This window comes from Cervus elaphus, chromosome 9 (genome assembly GCF_910594005.1).
Source record: "Cervus elaphus chromosome 9, mCerEla1.1, whole genome shotgun sequence".
NCBI classification, from domain to species: domain Eukaryota; kingdom Metazoa; phylum Chordata; class Mammalia; order Artiodactyla; family Cervidae; genus Cervus; species Cervus elaphus.
The window spans coordinates 20168128-20190448 of NC_057823.1; the positions used below are offsets into that span (position 1 = coordinate 20168128).

General features: G+C 45.0%; 1 protein-coding gene and 3 long non-coding RNA genes across 4 annotated transcripts in view; all 4 read right to left on the reverse strand.

Moving 5' to 3' along the window:
- Positions 1 to 13449, reverse strand: part of LOC122700722 (fibrillin-1-like) — an 88622-nt gene extending 75173 nt beyond the window's left edge. The window contains exons 1-12 of the mRNA XM_043913792.1: positions 13098 to 13449; positions 12141 to 12296; positions 11905 to 12024; positions 10117 to 10263; positions 9160 to 9315; positions 8924 to 9043; positions 7135 to 7281; positions 6178 to 6333; positions 4153 to 4299; positions 3196 to 3351; positions 1171 to 1317; positions 214 to 369 (exon numbers count right to left, since the gene is read on the reverse strand). Of these exons, the coding sequence (XP_043769727.1) occupies positions 214 to 369; positions 1171 to 1317; positions 3196 to 3351; positions 4153 to 4299; positions 6178 to 6333; positions 7135 to 7281; positions 8924 to 9043; positions 9160 to 9315; positions 10117 to 10263; positions 11905 to 12024; positions 12141 to 12296; positions 13098 to 13449 (1960 nt within the window). The remainder of the gene's footprint in view (positions 1 to 213; positions 370 to 1170; positions 1318 to 3195; positions 3352 to 4152; positions 4300 to 6177; positions 6334 to 7134; positions 7282 to 8923; positions 9044 to 9159; positions 9316 to 10116; positions 10264 to 11904; positions 12025 to 12140; positions 12297 to 13097) is intronic.
- Positions 13450 to 14888: 1439 nt separating this feature from the next.
- Positions 14889 to 16216, reverse strand: LOC122699607. The gene is made up of 3 exons (XR_006342645.1): positions 16082 to 16216; positions 15125 to 15280; positions 14889 to 15008 (listed from the first exon to the last, which is right to left on the reverse strand). It is a non-coding gene; the product is annotated as an uncharacterized LOC122699607 (long non-coding RNA).
- Positions 16217 to 17872: 1656 nt separating this feature from the next.
- Positions 17873 to 19200, reverse strand: LOC122699608. Its single transcript, XR_006342646.1, has 3 exons — positions 19066 to 19200; positions 18109 to 18264; positions 17873 to 17992 (listed from the first exon to the last, which is right to left on the reverse strand). It is a non-coding gene; the product is annotated as an uncharacterized LOC122699608 (long non-coding RNA).
- Positions 19201 to 20856: 1656 nt separating this feature from the next.
- LOC122699609 lies at positions 20857 to 22184 on the reverse strand. Its single transcript, XR_006342647.1, has 3 exons — positions 22050 to 22184; positions 21093 to 21248; positions 20857 to 20976 (listed from the first exon to the last, which is right to left on the reverse strand). It is a non-coding gene; the product is annotated as an uncharacterized LOC122699609 (long non-coding RNA).
- Between the last annotated feature and the right edge of the window lie 137 nt (positions 22185 to 22321).

The following is a 22321-nucleotide window of genomic DNA, read 5'->3' on the forward strand; positions in this document are numbered from 1 at the left end:
GTGAATCCAACTTTGCAGCTGCAACGGTAGCTTCCCAAAGAGTTGGTGCACTCAGAATGCTCAGGGCAGACCCCACGGGAAAGGCATTCATTAATGTCTGATGAGCAGTGGAGGAGAGTGAGCAGACCAACGATTAGGTGTCTCAGTTTAGCACAGCATGTACTCAACTCAATACGAGTAGTCTACAAACGCCTGAGAGTCTGAGCTCATTACCTTTACAGGTGAAATTTCCCGGCTTTCCAGGGATCCAGTTATTTCCGGTGGGAGAAGAGAAACCAGTCAGACAGCTGCACTCATACTTTCCTGGCAGGTTTCTGCAGACTGAGTTAGGACCACAAGGTGGGGGCTTTTGAGAACATTCATCTATATCTGGAGAGAAAGAGAGTCACAGTTACAGATGTTCTTCAAATCCAGCTGGGATCTTCCAAAGATGGTTGAAACAATGTCTTCTATTCCATATGCCCTTAACTCAATGTCTTTTCTTGGGTACTTCTTCCATCAAGCAGGGTCTATATTCCCTCCTCTGGAATCTGAGCATGTTTGTGACCTGGCAGTGCTGACACTCAGTAATAAAATGACTGTGCTAAGTCATAAAAATCTCAGGCACTTTCACCTTGTTCTTTTGGAATGCTCATGTTGGACTCAGCCACCATACTGTGAGGAAGCTCAGAGAGCTGTGATCAAACAGCCCGTGTGGAGAACAACTAAGACCTCCATCCCACAGCTTCATTCAGCACCAGATTCTCCTTGTGAGAGATCCCCCTTTAAAGTGGATCTTCTAGCCCCCAGTTGAACCAGCTCAACTGACACTTTGTGGAACAAAGTCAAGTCATCCTCACCAAAGTCAGCCTGAATAGCAGATGCATTCACGTATGTTGCTTATTATCTGTTTCTCCCCACCCTCAACAAGAAGTTTCAGGAGAACAAACATTTTTGCCTGTGTTACTCACTGCAGTATCCTCCATCCCTCGAATAGTGCTTTTCTATATAATAGGTGCTCAAGAACTCTTTGTTGAAAGAATGCATGAATGGATGAGTGACTTTTGGCTTCAGGTCTGCAGACAAGACTTTGAACGCAGCTGAGACCTACCTCAACTTCGAACTCTTCCTCCAGCACTGCTGTCTTTCCAAAGAGATTGGACATGATTCCCAGAAGACCCCTGCACCTACCTTGACACGTCTCCCCTGGTCCCTGGAAACTCTTCTTTCCACTTCTGGATACATATCCTGGGTTGCAGACGCAAGAGTAGCTTCCAAGACTGTTATGGCAAGTCGAATGCTCTGGGCAACTTTTGGAATTGGCACATTCATCCACATCTGGTAAGTAGAAATAAAAGCCCGGGTCAAGGTAGAAGAAGCAGTGAGAACACAACACTGCAAACAAGAGATTCACCCCACTTTGCGCCACCAGCTGCCCGCCCAATATCCAGACTTTCTCATTCTTCCTAAGTTCCCTTGCAAATAGGCATGACATGAGAATCAATTCTGGCCGATTGTATGCAAGCAAAAGGCTCGTATTCATTTCAAACTGTAATGATTATAGATTGCAGAAATTTGTCGCCCTTTATTCCTCCCTGTGTCCGCAGCTTGGGATGAGGTTTGTCCTACACGATGTCACCTTACCACTCCTCTCTTTAAGATGTGGACTTTGGGTCAGCAGCCCTTGACTCTAGCTGGCTCTGTGACTTGCACTGTACAATTAAAATGGCAGAGGCAATGTGGTGTCACTTCCAAACTTAGACCTCAAGAAACCTATTTGTTTCTGCTCGTACACTGGGCCCCTTGCCTCTGCCATTTAAACAAACCCCAGGCTAATAAGAAAAATACAAAGTGAAAGAGAGATGGATCATCCCAGATGAGTCCCAGATAGGAAAGACAGCCCAGGCAAGACTGCCAAAGCTGACACACAGCTGACCACAGACACATGAACAAGCCCAGTGGAGACCAGAAGAACTGAGCAGCAGGGTCGAACCTAAGGTGCCAACACAGGGAATCAAGAGATAAACCATTGTGGTTGTTTTAGCCACTAACTTTTGGGGTGATTTTTCACTCAGCAATAGCTAATTGCTACAAATAGATCAGAAATGTCAGAGATGACTTCAAATATCTCTAACTTCAAGATGACATATCCAAGAGGATCACTCCATGCCTTCCTTGGTGGAGCCATCCTCACTATAAATAAATAATAGTGTTGTGCAGACTCAGGAAAACGGAGCCGTTATCTCTTGGTGAGAGTATTACATACTGGCTGCAGTGTAAATGATAGATTTGAGGGAGCACCATTAAAAAGAGTGAGAAGACTGCTGCAATAATGTTGAAACCTAAAACAAGGATGGAAAAGAGTGGAGAGACTCAAGACACATTTGCAGGTAGATTGCCCAATGACATGACGAATCATTTAATATGGAAAGGGGGCAAGGATCAAGAATCCCTCTCAGGTCTTATACCCTTTAGGGCAAAGTTCGAATGTTTGGGTCTGAGATCTCCCTGGGAAAGAGCGTCTCTATCTCAGTACTATTTACATTTGGGGTCGAGCCTTCTTGCTTGTGGGCAGGTTATTCTGTGCATTGGAGGATGTCTAGCAAGATCTCTGGTCTCTACCCACCAGTGGACTGTTACACAAACCAACCCACCACCACCACCAGTTTGGACAAAAGAGTCTCCAGACATTGTAAATATCACCCCCGCCCCAAGCAGAGCATAAATCAGGCTAGGGACTGAATCCTCCAGTACTCTCAAATACTGCTTGACCCACAGCTTCACTCATAGCACACCCTCAACAAGGGTTCCAATCCATGTTTTTCTACTTACTAGCTGTGCATCCTTGAGCTAGACACTTTACATTTCTGGGCCTTATTTGGATCATTCCTATAATGAAGATCAAAATCTCTAGCTCATAGCATCATCAAATAAAGTTCTTAATTCATCGAGTAGCTAAAAGAGATCCGGTTCTCTGTACCTTCGCAGATGGAGTTTTTAGAGGTGAATCCAACTTTGCAGCTGCAACGGTAGCTTCCCAAAGAGTTGGTGCACTCAGAATGCTCAGGGCAGACCCCACGGGAAAGGCATTCATTAATGTCTGATGAGCAGTGGAGGAGAGTGAGCAGACCAACGATTAGGTGTCTCAGTTTAGCACAGCATGTACTCAACTCAATACGAGTAGTCTACAAACGCCTGAGAGTCTGAGCTCATTACCTTTACAGGTGAAATTTCCCGGCTTTCCAGGGATCCAGTTATTTCCGGTGGGAGAAGAGAAACCAGTCAGACAGCTGCACTCATACTTTCCTGGCAGGTTTCTGCAGACTGAGTTAGGACCACAAGGTGGGGGCTTTTGAGAACATTCATCTATATCTGGAGAGAAAGAGAGTCACAGTTACAGATGTTCTTCAAATCCAGCTGGGATCTTCCAAAGATGGTTGAAACAATGTCTTCTATTCCATATGCCCTTAACTCAATGTCTTTTCTTGGGTACTTCTTCCATCAAGCAGGGTCTATATTCCCTCCTCTGGAATCTGAGCATGTTTGTGACCTGGCAGTGCTGACACTCAGTAATAAAATGACTGTGCTAAGTCATAAAAATCTCAGGCACTTTCACCTTGTTCTTTTGGAATGCTCATGTTGGACTCAGCCACCATACTGTGAGGAAGCTCAGAGAGCTGTGATCAAACAGCCCGTGTGGAGAACAACTAAGACCTCCATCCCACAGCTTCATTCAGCACCAGATTCTCCTTGTGAGAGATCCCCCTTTAAAGTGGATCTTCTAGCCCCCAGTTGAACCAGCTCAACTGACACTTTGTGGAACAAAGTCAAGTCATCCTCACCAAAGTCAGCCTGAATAGCAGATGCATTCACGTATGTTGCTTATTATCTGTTTCTCCCCACCCTCAACAAGAAGTTTCAGGAGAACAAACATTTTTGCCTGTGTTACTCACTGCAGTATCCTCCATCCCTCGAATAGTGCTTTTCTATATAATAGGTGCTCAAGAACTCTTTGTTGAAAGAATGCATGAATGGATGAGTGACTTTTGGCTTCAGGTCTGCAGACAAGACTTTGAACGCAGCTGAGACCTACCTCAACTTCGAACTCTTCCTCCAGCACTGCTGTCTTTCCAAAGAGATTGGACATGATTCCCAGAAGACCCCTGCACCTACCTTGACACGTCTCCCCTGGTCCCTGGAAACTCTTCTTTCCACTTCTGGATACATATCCTGGGTTGCAGACGCAAGAGTAGCTTCCAAGACTGTTATGGCAAGTCGAATGCTCTGGGCAACTTTTGGAATTGGCACATTCATCCACATCTGGTAAGTAGAAATAAAAGCCCGGGTCAAGGTAGAAGAAGCAGTGAGAACACAACACTGCAAACAAGAGATTCACCCCACTTTGCGCCACCAGCTGCCCGCCCAATATCCAGACTTTCTCATTCTTCCTAAGTTCCCTTGCAAATAGGCATGACATGAGAATCAATTCTGGCCGATTGTATGCAAGCAAAAGGCTCGTATTCATTTCAAACTGTAATGATTATAGATTGCAGAAATTTGTCGCCCTTTATTCCTCCCTGTGTCCGCAGCTTGGGATGAGGTTTGTCCTACACGATGTCACCTTACCACTCCTCTCTTTAAGATGTGGACTTTGGGTCAGCAGCCCTTGACTCTAGCTGGCTCTGTGACTTGCACTGTACAATTAAAATGGCAGAGGCAATGTGGTGTCACTTCCAAACTTAGACCTCAAGAAACCTATTTGTTTCTGCTCGTACACTGGGCCCCTTGCCTCTGCCATTTAAACAAACCCCAGGCTAATAAGAAAAATACAAAGTGAAAGAGAGATGGATCATCCCAGATGAGTCCCAGATAGGAAAGACAGCCCAGGCAAGACTGCCAAAGCTGACACACAGCTGACCACAGACACATGAACAAGCCCAGTGGAGACCAGAAGAACTGAGCAGCAGGGTCGAACCTAAGGTGCCAACACAGGGAATCAAGAGATAAACCATTGTGGTTGTTTTAGCCACTAACTTTTGGGGTGATTTTTCACTCAGCAATAGCTAATTGCTACAAATAGATCAGAAATGTCAGAGATGACTTCAAATATCTCTAACTTCAAGATGACATATCCAAGAGGATCACTCCATGCCTTCCTTGGTGGAGCCATCCTCACTATAAATAAATAATAGTGTTGTGCAGACTCAGGAAAACGGAGCCGTTATCTCTTGGTGAGAGTATTACATACTGGCTGCAGTGTAAATGATAGATTTGAGGGAGCACCATTAAAAAGAGTGAGAAGACTGCTGCAATAATGTTGAAACCTAAAACAAGGATGGAAAAGAGTGGAGAGACTCAAGACACATTTGCAGGTAGATTGCCCAATGACATGACGAATCATTTAATATGGAAAGGGGGCAAGGATCAAGAATCCCTCTCAGGTCTTATACCCTTTAGGGCAAAGTTCGAATGTTTGGGTCTGAGATCTCCCTGGGAAAGAGCGTCTCTATCTCAGTACTATTTACATTTGGGGTCGAGCCTTCTTGCTTGTGGGCAGGTTATTCTGTGCATTGGAGGATGTCTAGCAAGATCTCTGGTCTCTACCCACCAGTGGACTGTTACACAAACCAACCCACCACCACCACCAGTTTGGACAAAAGAGTCTCCAGACATTGTAAATATCACCCCCGCCCCAAGCAGAGCATAAATCAGGCTAGGGACTGAATCCTCCAGTACTCTCAAATACTGCTTGACCCACAGCTTCACTCATAGCACACCCTCAACAAGGGTTCCAATCCATGTTTTTCTACTTACTAGCTGTGCATCCTTGAGCTAGACACTTTACATTTCTGGGCCTTATTTGGATCATTCCTATAATGAAGATCAAAATCTCTAGCTCATAGCATCATCAAATAAAGTTCTTAATTCATCGAGTAGCTAAAAGAGATCCGGTTCTCTGTACCTTCGCAGATGGAGTTTTTAGAGGTGAATCCAACTTTGCAGCTGCAACGGTAGCTTCCCAAAGAGTTGGTGCACTCAGAATGCTCAGGGCAGACCCCACGGGAAAGGCATTCATTAATGTCTGATGAGCAGTGGAGGAGAGTGAGCAGACCAACGATTAGGTGTCTCAGTTTAGCACAGCATGTACTCAACTCAATACGAGTAGTCTACAAACGCCTGAGAGTCTGAGCTCATTACCTTTACAGGTGAAATTTCCCGGCTTTCCAGGGATCCAGTTATTTCCGGTGGGAGAAGAGAAACCAGTCAGACAGCTGCACTCATACTTTCCTGGCAGGTTTCTGCAGACTGAGTTAGGACCACAAGGTGGGGGCTTTTGAGAACATTCATCTATATCTGGAGAGAAAGAGAGTCACAGTTACAGATGTTCTTCAAATCCAGCTGGGATCTTCCAAAGATGGTTGAAACAATGTCTTCTATTCCATATGCCCTTAACTCAATGTCTTTTCTTGGGTACTTCTTCCATCAAGCAGGGTCTATATTCCCTCCTCTGGAATCTGAGCATGTTTGTGACCTGGCAGTGCTGACACTCAGTAATAAAATGACTGTGCTAAGTCATAAAAATCTCAGGCACTTTCACCTTGTTCTTTTGGAATGCTCATGTTGGACTCAGCCACCATACTGTGAGGAAGCTCAGAGAGCTGTGATCAAACAGCCCGTGTGGAGAACAACTAAGACCTCCATCCCACAGCTTCATTCAGCACCAGATTCTCCTTGTGAGAGATCCCCCTTTAAAGTGGATCTTCTAGCCCCCAGTTGAACCAGCTCAACTGACACTTTGTGGAACAAAGTCAAGTCATCCTCACCAAAGTCAGCCTGAATAGCAGATGCATTCACGTATGTTGCTTATTATCTGTTTCTCCCCACCCTCAACAAGAAGTTTCAGGAGAACAAACATTTTTGCCTGTGTTACTCACTGCAGTATCCTCCATCCCTCGAATAGTGCTTTTCTATATAATAGGTGCTCAAGAAGTGTTTGTTGAATGAATGCATGAATGGATGAGTGACTTTTGGCTTCAGGTCTGCAGACAAGACTTTGAACGCAGCTGAGACCTACCTCAACTTCGAACTCTTCCTCCAGCACTGCTGTCTTTCCAAAGAGATTGGACATGATTCCCAGAAGACCCCTGCACCTACCTTGACACGTCTCCCCTGGTCCCTGGAAACTCTTCTTTCCACTTCTGGATACATATCCTGGGTTGCAGACGCAAGAGTAGCTTCCAAGACTGTTATGGCAAGTCGAATGCTCTGGGCAACTTTTGGAATTGGCACATTCATCCACATCTGGTAAGTAGAAATAAAAGCCCGGGTCAAGGTAGAAGAAGCAGTGAGAACACAACACTGCAAACAAGAGATTCACCCCACTTTGCGCCACCAGCTGCCCGCCCAATATCCAGACTTTCTCATTCTTCCTAAGTTCCCTTGCAAATAGGCATGACATGAGAATCAATTCTGGCCGATTGTATGCAAGCAAAAGGCTCGTATTCATTTCAAACTGTAATGATTATAGATTGCAGAAATTTGTCGCCCTTTATTCCTCCCTGTGTCCGCAGCTTGGGATGAGGTTTGTCCTACACGATGTCACCTTACCACTCCTCTCTTTAAGATGTGGACTTTGGGTCAGCAGCCCTTGACTCTAGCTGGCTCTGTGACTTGCACTGTACAATTAAAATGGCAGAGGCAATGTGGTGTCACTTCCAAACTTAGACCTCAAGAAACCTATTTGTTTCTGCTCGTACACTGGGCCCCTTGCCTCTGCCATTTAAACAAACCCCAGGCTAATAAGAAAAATACAAAGTGAAAGAGAGATGGATCATCCCAGATGAGTCCCAGATAGGAAAGACAGCCCAGGCAAGACTGCCAAAGCTGACACACAGCTGACCACAGACACATGAACAAGCCCAGTGGAGACCAGAAGAACTGAGCAGCAGGGTCGAACCTAAGGTGCCAACACAGGGAATCAAGAGATAAACCATTGTGGTTGTTTTAGCCACTAACTTTTGGGGTGATTTTTCACTCAGCAATAGCTAATTGCTACAAATAGATCAGAAATGTCAGAGATGACTTCAAATATCTCTAACTTCAAGATGACATATCCAAGAGGATCACTCCATGCCTTCCTTGGTGGAGCCATCCTCACTATAAATAAATAATAGTGTTGTGCAGACTCAGGAAAACGGAGCCGTTATCTCTTGGTGAGAGTATTACATACTGGCTGCAGTGTAAATGATAGATTTGAGGGAGCACCATTAAAAAGAGTGAGAAGACTGCTGCAATAATGTTGAAACCTAAAACAAGGATGGAAAAGAGTGGAGAGACTCAAGACACATTTGCAGGTAGATTGCCCAATGACATGACGAATCATTTAATATGGAAAGGGGGCAAGGATCAAGAATCCCTCTCAGGTCTTATACCCTTTAGGGCAAAGTTCGAATGTTTGGGTCTGAGATCTCCCTGGGAAAGAGCGTCTCTATCTCAGTACTATTTACATTTGGGGTCGAGCCTTCTTGCTTGTGGGCAGGTTATTCTGTGCATTGGAGGATGTCTAGCAAGATCTCTGGTCTCTACCCACCAGTGGACTGTTACACAAACCAACCCACCACCACCACCAGTTTGGACAAAAGAGTCTCCAGACATTGTAAATATCACCCCCGCCCCAAGCAGAGCATAAATCAGGCTAGGGACTGAATCCTCCAGTACTCTCAAATACTGCTTGACCCACAGCTTCACTCATAGCACACCCTCAACAAGGGTTCCAATCCATGTTTTTCTACTTACTAGCTGTGCATCCTTGAGCTAGACACTTTACATTTCTGGGCCTTATTTGGATCATTCCTATAATGAAGATCAAAATCTCTAGCTCATAGCATCATCAAATAAAGTTCTTAATTCATCGAGTAGCTAAAAGAGATCCGGTTCTCTGTACCTTCGCAGATGGAGTTTTTAGAGGTGAATCCAACTTTGCAGCTGCAACGGTAGCTTCCCAAAGAGTTGGTGCACTCAGAATGCTCAGGGCAGACCCCACGGGAGAGGCATTCATTAATGTCTGATGAGCAGTGGAGGAGAGTGAGCAGACCAACGATTAGGTGTCTCAGTTTAGCACAGCATGTACTCAACTCAATACGAGTAGTCTACAAACGCCTGAGAGTCTGAGCTCATTACCTTTACAGGTGAAATTTCCCGGCTTTCCAGGGATCCAGTTATTTCCGGTGGGAGAAGAGAAACCAGTCAGACAGCTGCACTCATACTTTCCTGGCAAGTTTCTGCAGACTGAGTTAGGACCACAAGGTGGGGGCTTTTGAGAACATTCATCTATATCTGGAGAGAAAGAGAGTCACAGTTACAGATGTTCTTCAAATCCAGCTGGGATCTTCCAAAGATGGTTGAAACAATGTCTTCTATTCCATATGCCCTTAACTCAATGTCTTTTCTTGGGTACTTCTTCCATCAAGCAGGGTCTATATTCCCTCCTCTGGAATCTGAGCATGTTTGTGACCTGGCAGTGCTGACACTCAGTAATAAAATGACTGTGCTAAGTCATAAAAATCTCAGGCACTTTCACCTTGTTCTTTTGGAATGCTCATGTTGGACTCAGCCACCATACTGTGAGGAAGCTCAGAGAGCTGTGATCAAACAGCCCGTGTGGAGAACAACTAAGACCTCCATCCCACAGCTTCATTCAGCACCAGATTCTCCTTGTGAGAGATCCCCCTTTAAAGTGGATCTTCTAGCCCCCAGTTGAACCAGCTCAACTGACACTTTGTGGAACAAAGTCAAGTCATCCTCACCAAAGTCAGCCTGAATAGCAGATGCATTCACGTATGTTGCTTATTATCTGTTTCTCCCCACCCTCAACAAGAAGTTTCAGGAGAACAAACATTTTTGCCTGTGTTACTCACTGCAGTATCCTCCATCCCTCGAATAGTGCTTTTCTATATAATAGGTGCTCAAGAACTCTTTGTTGAAAGAATGCATGAATGGATGAGTGACTTTTGGCTTCAGGTCTGCAGACAAGACTTTGAACGCAGCTGAGACCTACCTCAACTTCGAACTCTTCCTCCAGCACTGCTGTCTTTCCAAAGAGATTGGACATGATTCCCAGAAGACCCCTGCACCTACCTTGACACGTCTCCCCTGGTCCCTGGAAACTCTTCTTTCCACTTCTGGATACATATCCTGGGTTGCAGACGCAAGAGTAGCTTCCAAGACTGTTATGGCAAGTCGAATGCTCTGGGCAACTTTTGGAATTGGCACATTCATCCACATCTGGTAAGTAGAAATAAAAGCCCGGGTCAAGGTAGAAGAAGCAGTGAGAACACAACACTGCAAACAAGAGATTCACCCCACTTTGCGCCACCAGCTGCCCGCCCAATATCCAGACTTTCTCATTCTTCCTAAGTTCCCTTGCAAATAGGCATGACATGAGAATCAATTCTGGCTGATTGTATGCAAGCAAAAGGCTCGTATTCATTTCAAACTGTAATGATTATAGATTGCAGAAATTTGTCGCCCTTTATTCCTCCCTGTGTCCGCAGCTTGGGATGAGGTTTGTCCTACACGATGTCACCTTACCACTCCTCTCTTTAAGATGTGGACTTTGGGTCAGCAGCCCTTGACTCTAGCTGGCTCTGTGACTTGCACTGTACAATTAAAATGGCAGAGGCAATGTGGTGTCACTTCCAAACTTAGACCTCAAGAAACCTATTTGTTTCTGCTCGTACACTGGGCCCCTTGCCTCTGCCATTTAAACAAACCCCAGGCTAATAAGAAAAATACAAAGTGAAAGAGAGATGGATCATCCCAGATGAGTCCCAGATAGGAAAGACAGCCCAGGCAAGACTGCCAAAGCTGACACACAGCTGACCACAGACACATGAACAAGCCCAGTGGAGACCAGAGAACTGAGCAGCAGGGTCGAACCTAAGGTGCCAACACATGGAATCAAGAGATAAACCATTGTGGTTGTTTTAGCCACTAACTTTTGGGGTGATTTTTCACTCAGCAATAGCTAATTGCTACAAATAGATCAGAAATGTCAGAGATGACTTCAAATATCTCTAACTTCAAGATGACATATCCAAGAGGATCACTCCATGCCTTCCTTGGTGGAGCCATCCTCACTATAAATAAATAATAGTGTTGTGCAGACTCAGGAAAACGGAGCCGTTATCTCTTGGTGAGAGTATTACATACTGGCTGCAGTGTAAATGATAGATTTGAGGGAGCACCATTAAAAAGAGTGAGAAGACTGCTGCAATAATGTTGAAACCTAAAACAAGGATGGAAAAGAGTGGAGAGACTCAAGACACATTTGCAGGTAGATTGCCCAATGACATGACGAATCATTTAATATGGAAAGGGGGCAAGGATCAAGAATCCCTCTCAGGTCTTATACCCTTTAGGGCAAAGTTCGAATGTTTGGGTCTGAGATCTCCCTGGGAAAGAGCGTCTCTATCTCAGTGCTATTTAAATTTGGGGTCGAGCCTTCTTGCTTGTGGGCAGGTTATTCTGTGCATTGGAGGATGTCTAGCAAGATCTCTGGTCTCTACCCACCAGTGGACTGTTACACAAACCAACCCACCACCACCACCAGTTTGGACAAAAGAGTCTCCAGACATTGTAAATATCACCCCCGCCCCAAGCAGAGCATAAATCAGGCTAGGGACTGAATCCTCCAGTACTCTCAAATACTGCTTGACCCACAGCTTCACTCATAGCACACCCTCAACAAGGGTTCCAATCCATGTTTTTCTACTTACTAGCTGTGCATCCTTGAGCTAGACACTTTACATTTCTGGGCCTTATTTGGATCATTCCTATAATGAAGATCAAAATCTCTAGCTCATAGCATCATCAAATAAAGTTCTTAATTCATCGAGTAGCTAAAAGAGATCCGGTTCTCTGTACCTTCGCAGATGGAGTTTTTAGAGGTGAATCCAACTTTGCAGCTGCAACGGTAGCTTCCCAAAGAGTTGGTGCACTCAGAATGCTCAGGGCAGACCCCACGGGAGAGGCATTCATTAATGTCTGATGAGCAGTGGAGGAGAGTGAGCAGACCAACGATTAGGTGTCTCAGTTTAGCACAGCATGTACTCAACTCAATACGAGTAGTCTACAAACGCCTGAGAGTCTGAGCTCATTACCTTTACAGGTGAAATTTCCCGGCTTTCCAGGGATCCAGTTATTTCCGGTGGGAGAAGAGAAACCAGTCAGACAGCTGCACTCATACTTTCCTGGCAAGTTTCTGCAGACTGAGTTAGGACCACAAGGTGGGGGCTTTTGAGAACATTCATCTATATCTGGAGAGAAAGAGAGTCACAGTTACAGATGTTCTTCAAATCCAGCTGGGATCTTCCAAAGATGGTTGAAACAATGTCTTCTATTCCATATGCCCTTAACTCAATGTCTTTTCTTGGGTACTTCTTCCATCAAGCAGGGTCTATATTCCCTCCTCTGGAATCTGAGCATGTTTGTGACTTGGCAGTGCTGACACTCAGTAATAAAATGACTGTGCTAAGTCATAAAAATCTCAGGCACTTTCACCTTGTTCTTTTGGAATGCTCATGTTGGACTCAGCCACCATACTGTGAGGAAGCTCAGAGAGCTGTGATCAAACAGCCCGTGTGGAGAACAACTAAGACCTCCATCCCACAGCTTCATTCAGCACCAGATTCTCCTTGTGAGTGAGGCCCCTTTAAAGTGGATCTTCTAGCCCCCAGTTGAACCAGCTCAGCTGACACTTTGTGGAACAAAGTTAAGTCATCCTCACCAAAGTCAGCCTGAATAGCAGATGCATTCACGTATGTTGCTTATTATCTGTTTCTCCCCAGCCTCATCAAGAAGTTTCAGGAGAACAAACATTTTTGCCTGTGTTACTCACTGCAGTATCCTCCATCCCTTGAAGAGTGCTGTTCTATATAGTAGGTGCTCAAGAAGTGTTTGTTGAATGAATGCATGAATGGATGAATGACTACTGGCTTCAGTTCTGCAGACAAGACTTTGAACTCAGCTGAGACCTGCCTCAACTTCAAACTCTTCCTCCAGCACTGCTGTCTTTCCAAAGAGATTGGACATGATTCCCAGAAGACCCCTGCACCTACCTTGACACGTCTCCCCTGGTCCCTGGAAACTCTTCTTTCCACTTCTGGATACATATCCTGGGTTGCAGACGCAAGAGTAGCTTCCAAGACTGTTATGGCAAGTCGAATGCTCTGGGCAACTTTTGGAATTGGCACATTCATCTACATCTGGTAAGTAGAAATAAAAGCCCGGGTCAAGATAGAAGAAGCAGTGAGAACAGAATGCTGCAAACAAGAGATTCACCCCACCTTTCTCCACCAGCTGCCCGCCCAATATCCAGACTTTCTCACTCTTTCTAAGTTCCCTTGCAAATAGGCATGACATGAGAATCAATTCTGGCTGATTGTATGCAAGCAAAAGGCTGGCATTCATTTCAAACTGTAATGATCATATATTGCAGGAATGGTTGTCATCCTTTATTCCTCCCCGTGTCCGCACCTTGGGATGAGGTTTGTGCTACACGATGTGACCTTACCACTCCTCTCTTTAAGATGTGGACTTTGGGTCAGCAGCCCTTAACTCTAGCTGGCTCTGTGACTTGCACTGTACAATTAAAATGGCAGAGGCAATGTGGTGTCACTTCCAAACTTAGACCTCAAGAAACCTATTTATTTCTGCTCGTACACTGGTTCCCTTGCCTCTGCCATTTGAACAAACCCCAGGCTAATAAGAAAAATACAAAGTGAAAGAGAGATGGATCATCCCAGATGAGTCCCAGATAGGAAAGACAGCCCAGGCAAGACTGCCAAAGCTGACACACAGCTGACCACAGACACATGAACAAGCCCAGTGGAGACCAGAAGAACTGAGCAGCAGGGTCGAACCTAAGGTGCCAACACATGGAATCAAGAGATAAACAATTGTGGTTGTTTTAGCCTCTAACTTTCGGGGTGATTTTTTACCCAACAATGGCTAAATGCTACAAATAGATCAGAAATGTCAGAGATGACTTCAAATATCTCTAACTACAAGATGATGTATCCAAGAGGATCACTCCATGCCTTCCTTGGTGGAGCCATCCTCACTATAAATAAATAATAGTGTTGTGCAGACTCAGGAAAACGGAGCCATTATCTCTTGGTGAGAGTATTACATTCTGGCTGCAGTGTAAATGATAGATTTGAGGGAGGACCATTAGGAACAGTGAGAAGACTGCTGCAATAATGTTGAAACCTACAACAAGGATGGAAAAGAGTGGAGAGACTCAAGACACATTTGCAGGTAGATTGCCCAATGACATGATGAATCATTTAATATGGAAAGGGGGCAAGGATCAAGAATCCCTCTCAGGTCTTATACCTTTTAGGGCAAAGTTCGATTGTTTGGGTCTGAGATCTCCCTGGGAAAGAGCATCTCTATCTCAGTGCTATTTAAATTTGGGGTCGAGCCTTCTTGCTTGTGGGCAGGTTATTCTGTGCATTGGAGGATGTCTAGCAAGATCTCTGGTCTCTACCCACCAGTGGACTGTTACACAAACCAACCCACCACCACCACCAGTTTGGACAAAAGAGTCTCCAGACATTGTAAATATCACCCCCGCCCCAAGCAGAGCATAAATCAGGCTAGGGACTGAATCCTCCAGTACTCTCAAATACTGCTTGACCCACAGCTTCACTCATAGCACACCCTCAACAAGGGTTCCAATCCATGTTTTTCTACTTATTAGCTGTGCATCCTTGAGCTAGTCACTTTACCTTTCTGGGCCTTATTTGGATCATCCCTATAATGAAGATCAAAATCTCTAGCTCATAGCATCATCAAATAAAGTTCTTAATTCATTGAGTAGCTAAAAAAGATCCGGTTCTCTGTACCTTCGCAGATGGAGTTTTTAGAGGTGAATCCAACTTTGCAGCTGCAACGGTAGCTTCCCAAAGAGTTGGTGCACTCAGAATGCTCAGGGCAGACCCCACGGGAGAGGCATTCATTAATGTCTGAGGAGCAGTGGAGGAGAGTGAGCAGACCAACGATTAGGTGTCTCAGTTTAGCACACCATGTACTCAGCTCAATATGAGCAGTCTACAAATGCCTGAGAGTCTGAGCTCATTACCTTTACAGGTGAAATTTCCCGGCTTTCCAGGGATCCAGTTATTTCCGGTGGGAGAAGAGAAACCAGTCAAACAGCTGCACTCATACTTTCCTGGCAGGTTTCTGCAGACTGAGTTAGGACCACAAGGTGGGGGCTTTTGAGAACATTCATCTATATCTGGAGAGAAAGAGAGTCACAGTTACAGATGTTCTTCAAATCCAGCTGGGACCTTCCAAAGATGGTTGAAACAATGTCTTCTATTCCATATGCCCTTAACTCAATGTCTTTTCTTGGGTACTTCTTCCATCAAGCAGGGTCTATATTCCCTCCTCTGGAATCTGAGCATGTTTGTGACTAGGCAGTGCTGACACTCGGTAAAAAAATGACTGTGCTAAGTCATAAAAATCTCAGGCACTTTCACCTTGTTCTTTTGGAATGCTCATGTTGGACTCAGCCACCATACTGTGAGGAAGCTCAGAGAGCTGTGATCAAACAGCCCGTGTGGAGAACAACTAAGACCTCCATCCCACAGCTTCATTCAGCACCAGATTCTCCTTGTGAGTGAGGCCCCTTTAAAGTGGATCTTCTAGCCCCCAGTTGAACCAGCTCAGCTGACACTTTGTGGAACAAAGTTAAGTCATCCTCACCAAAGTCAGCCTGAATAGCAGATGCATTCACGTATGTTGCTTATTATCTGTTTCTACCCAGCCTCATCAAGAAGTTTCAGGAGAACAAACATTTTTGCCTGTGTTACTCACTGCAGTATCCTCCATCCCTTGAAGAGTGCTGTTCTATATAGTAGGTGCTCAAGAAGTGTTTGTTGAATGAATGCATGAATGGATGAATGACTACTGGCTTCAGTTCTGCAGACAAGACTTTGAACTCAGCTGAGACCTGCCTCAACTTCGAACTCTTCCTCCAGCACTGCTGTCTTTCCAAAGAGATTGGACATGATTCCCAGAAGACCCCTGCACCTACCTTGACACGTCTCCCCTGGTCCCTGGAAACTCTTCTTTCCACTTCTGGATACATATCCTGGGTTGCAGACGCAAGAGTAGCTTCCAAGACTGTTATGGCAAGTCGAATGCTCTGGGCAACTTTTGGAATTGGCACATTCATCTACATCTGGTAAGTAGAAATAAAAGCCCGGGTCAAGATAGAAGAAGCAGTGAGAACAGAATGCTGCAAACAAGAGATTCACCCCACCTTTCTCCACCAGCTGCCCGCCCAATATCCAGACTTTCTCACTCTTTCTAAGTTCCCTTGCAAATAGGCATGACATGAGAATCAATTCTGGCTGATTGTATGCAAGCAAAAGGCTGGCATTCATTTCAAACTGTAATGATCATATATTGCAGGAATGGTTGTCATCCTTTATTCCTCCCCGTGTCCGCACCTTGGGATGAGGTTTGTGCTACACGATGTGACCTTACCACTCCTCTCTTTAAGATGTGGACTTTGGGTCAGCAGCCCTTAACTCTAGCTGGCTCTGTGACTTGCACTGTACAATTAAAATGGCAGAGGCAATGTGGTGTCACTTCCAAACTTAGACCTCAAGAAACCTATTTATTTCTGCTCGTACACTGGTTCCCTTGCCTCTGCCATTTGAACAAACCCCAGGCTAATAAGAAAAATACAAAGTGAAAGAGAGATGGATCATCCCAGATGAGTCCCAGATAGGAAAGACAGCCCAGGCAAGACTGCCAAAGCTGACACACAGCTGACCACAGACACATGAACAAGCCCAGTGGAGACCAGAAGAACTGAGCAGCAGGGTCGAACCTAAGGTGCCAACACATGGAATCAAGAGATAAACAATTGTGGTTGTTTTAGCCTCTAACTTTCGGGGTGATTTTTTACCCAACAATGGCTAAATGCTACAAATAGATCAGAAATGTCAGAGATGACTTCAAATATCTCTAACTACAAGATGATGTATCCAAGAGGATCACTCCATGCCTTCCTTGGTGGAGCCATCCTCACTATAAATAAATAATAGTGTTGTGCAGACTCAGGAAAACGGAGCCATTATCTCTTGGTGAGAGTATTACATTCTGGCTGCAGTGTAAATGATAGATTTGAGGGAGGACCATTAGGAACAGTGAGAAGACTGCTGCAATAATGTTGAAACCTACAACAAGGATGGAAAAGAGTGGAGAGACTCAAGACACATTTGCAGGTAGATTGCCCAATGACATGATGAATCATTTAATATGGAAAGGGGGCAAGGATCAAGAATCCCTCTCAGGTCTTATACCTTTTAGGGCAAAGTTCGATTGTTTGGGTCTGAGATCTCCCTGGGAAAGAGCATCTCTATCTCAGTGCTATTTAAATTTGGGGTCGAGCCTTCTTGCTTGTGGGCAGGTTATTCTGTGCATTGGAGGATGTCTAGCAAGATCTCTGGTCTCTACCCACCAGTGGACTGTTACACAAACCAACCCACCACCACCACCAGTTTGGACAAAAGAGTCTCCAGACATTGTAAATATCACCCCCGCCCCAAGCAGGGCATAAATCAGGCTAGGGACTGAATCCTCCAGTACTCTCAAATACTGCTTGACCCACAGCTTCACTCATAGCACACCCTCAACAAGGGTTCCAATCCATGTTTTTCTACTTATTAGCTGTGCATCCTTGAGCTAGTCACTTTACCTTTCTGGGCCTTATTTGGATCATCCCTATAATGAAGATCAAAATCTCTAGCTCATAGCATCATCAAATAAAGTTCTTAATTCATTGAGTAGCTAAAAAAGATCCGGTTCTCTGTACCTTCGCAGATGGAGTTTTTAGAGGTGAATCCAACTTTGCAGCTGCAACGGTAGCTTCCCAAAGAGTTGGTGCACTCAGAATGCTCAGGGCAGACCCCACGGGAGAGGCATTCATTAATGTCTGAGGAGCAGTGGAGGAGAGTGAGCAGACCAACGATTAGGTGTCTCAGTTTAGCACACCATGTACTCAGCTCAATATGAGCAGTCTACAAATGCCTGAGAGTCTGAGCTCATTACCTTTACAGGTGAAATTTCCCGGCTTTCCAGGGATCCAGTTATTTCCGGTGGGAGAAGAGAAACCAGTCAAACAGCTGCACTCATACTTTCCTGGCAGGTTTCTGCAGACTGAGTTAGGACCACAAGGTGGGGGCTTTTGAGAACATTCATCTATATCTGGAGAGAAAGAGAGTCACAGTTACAGATGTTCTTCAAATCCAGCTGGGACCTTCCAAAGATGGTTGAAACAATGTCTTCTATTCCATATGCCCTTAACTCAATGTCTTTTCTTGGGTACTTCTTCCATCAAGCAGGGTCTATATTCCCTCCTCTGGAATCTGAGCATGTTTGTGACTAGGCAGTGCTGACACTCGGTAAAAAAATGACTGTGCTAAGTCATAAAAATCTCAGGCACTTTCACCTTGTTCTTTTGGAATGCTCATGTTGGACTCAGCCACCATACTGTGAGGAAGCTCAGAGAGCTGTGATCAAACAGCCCGTGTGGAGAACAACTAAGACCTCCATCCCACAGCTTCATTCAGCACCAGATTCTCCTTGTGAGTGAGGCCCCTTTAAAGTGGATCTTCTAGCCCCCAGTTGAACCAGCTCAGCTGACACTTTGTGGAACAAAGTTAAGTCATCCTCACCAAAGTCAGCCTGAATAGCAGATGCATTCACGTATGTTGCTTATTATCTGTTTCTACCCAGCCTCATCAAGAAGTTTCAGGAGAACAAACATTTTTGCCTGTGTTACTCACTGCAGTATCCTCCATCCCTTGAAGAGTGCTGTTCTATATAGTAGGTGCTCAAGAAGTGTTTGTTGAATGAATGCATGAATGGATGAATGACTACTGGCTTCAGTTCTGCAGACAAGACTTTGAACTCAGCTGAGACCTGCCTCAACTTCGAACTCTTCCTCCAGCACTGCTGTCTTTCCAAAGAGATTGGACATGATTCCCAGAAGACCCCTGCACCTACCTTGACACGTCTCCCCTGGTCCCTGGAAACTCTTCTTTCCACTTCTGGATACATATCCTGGGTTGCAGACGCAAGAGTAGCTTCCAAGACTGTTATGGCAAGTCGAATGCTCTGGGCAACTTTTGGAATTGGCACATTCATCTACATCTGGTAAGTAGAAATAAAAGCCCGGGTCAAGATAGAAGAAGCAGTGAGAACAGAATGCTGCAAACAAGAGATTCACCCCACCTTTCTCCACCAGCTGCCCGCCCAATATCCAGACTTTCTCACTCTTTCTAAGTTCCCTTGCAAATAGGCATGACATGAGAATCAATTCTGGCTGATTGTATGCAAGCAAAAGGCTGGCATTCATTTCAAACTGTAATGATCATATATTGCAGGAATGGTTGTCATCCTTTATTCCTCCCCGTGTCCGCACCTTGGGATGAGGTTTGTGCTACACGATGTGACCTTACCACTCCTCTCTTTAAGATGTGGACTTTGGGTCAGCAGCCCTTAACTCTAGCTGGCTCTGTGACTTGCACTGTACAATTAAAATGGCAGAGGCAATGTGGTGTCACTTCCAAACTTAGACCTCAAGAAACCTATTTATTTCTGCTCGTACACTGGTTCCCTTGCCTCTGCCATTTGAACAAACCCCAGGCTAATAAGAAAAATACAAAGTGAAAGAGAGATGGATCATCCCAGATGAGTCCCAGATAGGAAAGACAGCCCAGGCAAGACTGCCAAAGCTGACACACAGCTGACCACAGACACATGAACAAGCCCAGTGGAGACCAGAAGAACTGAGCAGCAGGGTCGAACCTAAGGTGCCAACACATGGAATCAAGAGATAAACAATTGTGGTTGTTTTAGCCTCTAACTTTCGGGGTGATTTTTTACCCAACAATGGCTAAATGCTACAAATAGATCAGAAATGTCAGAGATGACTTCAAATATCTCTAACTACAAGATGATGTATCCAAGAGGATCACTCCATGCCTTCCTTGGTGGAGCCATCCTCACTATAAATAAATAATAGTGTTGTGCAGACTCAGGAAAACGGAGCCATTATCTCTTGGTGAGAGTATTACATTCTGGCTGCAGTGTAAATGATAGATTTGAGGGAGGACCATTAGGAACAGTGAGAAGACTGCTGCAATAATGTTGAAACCTACAACAAGGATGGAAAAGAGTGGAGAGACTCAAGACACATTTGCAGGTAGATTGCCCAATGACATGATGAATCATTTAATATGGAAAGGGGGCAAGGATCAAGAATCCCTCTCAGGTCTTATACCTTTTAGGGCAAAGTTCGATTGTTTGGGTCTGAGATCTCCCTGGGAAAGAGCATCTCTATCTCAGTGCTATTTAAATTTGGGGTCGAGCCTTCTTGCTTGTGGGCAGGTTATTCTGTGCATTGGAGGATGTCTAGCAAGATCTCTGGTCTCTACCCACCAGTGGACTGTTACACAAACCAACCCACCACCACCACCAGTTTGGACAAAAGAGTCTCCAGACATTGTAAATATCACCCCCGCCCCAAGCAGGGCATAAATCAGGCTAGGGACTGAATCCTCCAGTACTCTCAAATACTGCTTGACCCACAGCTTCACTCATAGCACACCCTCAACAAGGGTTCCAATCCATGTTTTTCTACTTATTAGCTGTGCATCCTTGAGCTAGTCACTTTACCTTTCTGGGCCTTATTTGGATCATCCCTATAATGAAGATCAAAATCTCTAGCTCATAGCATCATCAAATAAAGTTCTTAATTCATTGAGTAGCTAAAAAAGATCCGGTTCTCTGTACCTTCGCAGATGGAGTTTTTAGAGGTGAATCCAACTTTGCAGCTGCAACGGTAGCTTCCCAAAGAGTTGGTGCACTCAGAATGCTCAGGGCAGACCCCACGGGAGAGGCATTCATTAATGTCTGAGGAGCAGTGGAGGAGAGTGAGCAGACCAACGATTAGGTGTCTCAGTTTAGCACACCATGTACTCAGCTCAATATGAGCAGTCTACAAATGCCTGAGAGTCTGAGCTCATTACCTTTACAGGTGAAATTTCCCGGCTTTCCAGGGATCCAGTTATTTCCGGTGGGAGAAGAGAAACCAGTCAAACAGCTGCACTCATACTTTCCTGGCAGGTTTCTGCAGACTGAGTTAGGACCACAAGGTGGGGGCTTTTGAGAACATTCATCTATATCTGGAGAGAAAGAGAGTCACAGTTACAGATGTTCTTCAAATCCAGCTGGGACCTTCCAAAGATGGTTGAAACAATGTCTTCTATTCCATATGCCCTTAACTCAATGTCTTTTCTTGGGTACTTCTTCCATCAAGCAGGGTCTATATTCCCTCCTCTGGAATCTGAGCATGTTTGTGACTAGGCAGTGCTGACACTCGGTAAAAAAATGACTGTGCTAAGTCATAAAAATCTCAGGCACTTTCACCTTGTTCTTTTGGAATGCTCATGTTGGACTCAGCCACCATACTGTGAGGAAGCTCAGAGAGCTGTGATCAAACAGCCCGTGTGGAGAACAACTAAGACCTCCATCCCACAGCTTCATTCAGCACCAGATTCTCCTTGTGAGTGAGGCCCCTTTAAAGTGGATCTTCTAGCCCCCAGTTGAACCAGCTCAGCTGACACTTTGTGGAACAAAGTTAAGTCATCCTCACCAAAGTCAGCCTGAATAGCAGATGCATTCACGTATGTTGCTTATTATCTGTTTCTACCCAGCCTCATCAAGAAGTTTCAGGAGAACAAACATTTTTGCCTGTGTTACTCACTGCAGTATCCTCCATCCCTTGAAGAGTGCTGTTCTATATAGTAGGTGCTCAAGAAGTGTTTGTTGAATGAATGCATGAATGGATGAATGACTACTGGCTTCAGTTCTGCAGACAAGACTTTGAACTCAGCTGAGACCTGCCTCAACTTCGAACTCTTCCTCCAGCACTGCTGTCTTTCCAAAGAGATTGGACATGATTCCCAGAAGACCCCTGCACCTACCTTGACACGTCTCCCCTGGTCCCTGGAAACTCTTCTTTCCACTTCTGGATACATATCCTGGGTTGCAGACGCAAGAGTAGCTTCCAAGACTGTTATGGCAAGTCGAATGCTCTGGGCAACTTTTGGAATTGGCACATTCATCTACATCTGGTAAGTAGAAATAAAAGCCCGGGTCAAGATAGAAGAAGCAGTGAGAACAGAATGCTGCAAACAAGAGATTCACCCCACCTTTCTCCACCAGCTGCCCGCCCAATATCCAGACTTTCTCACTC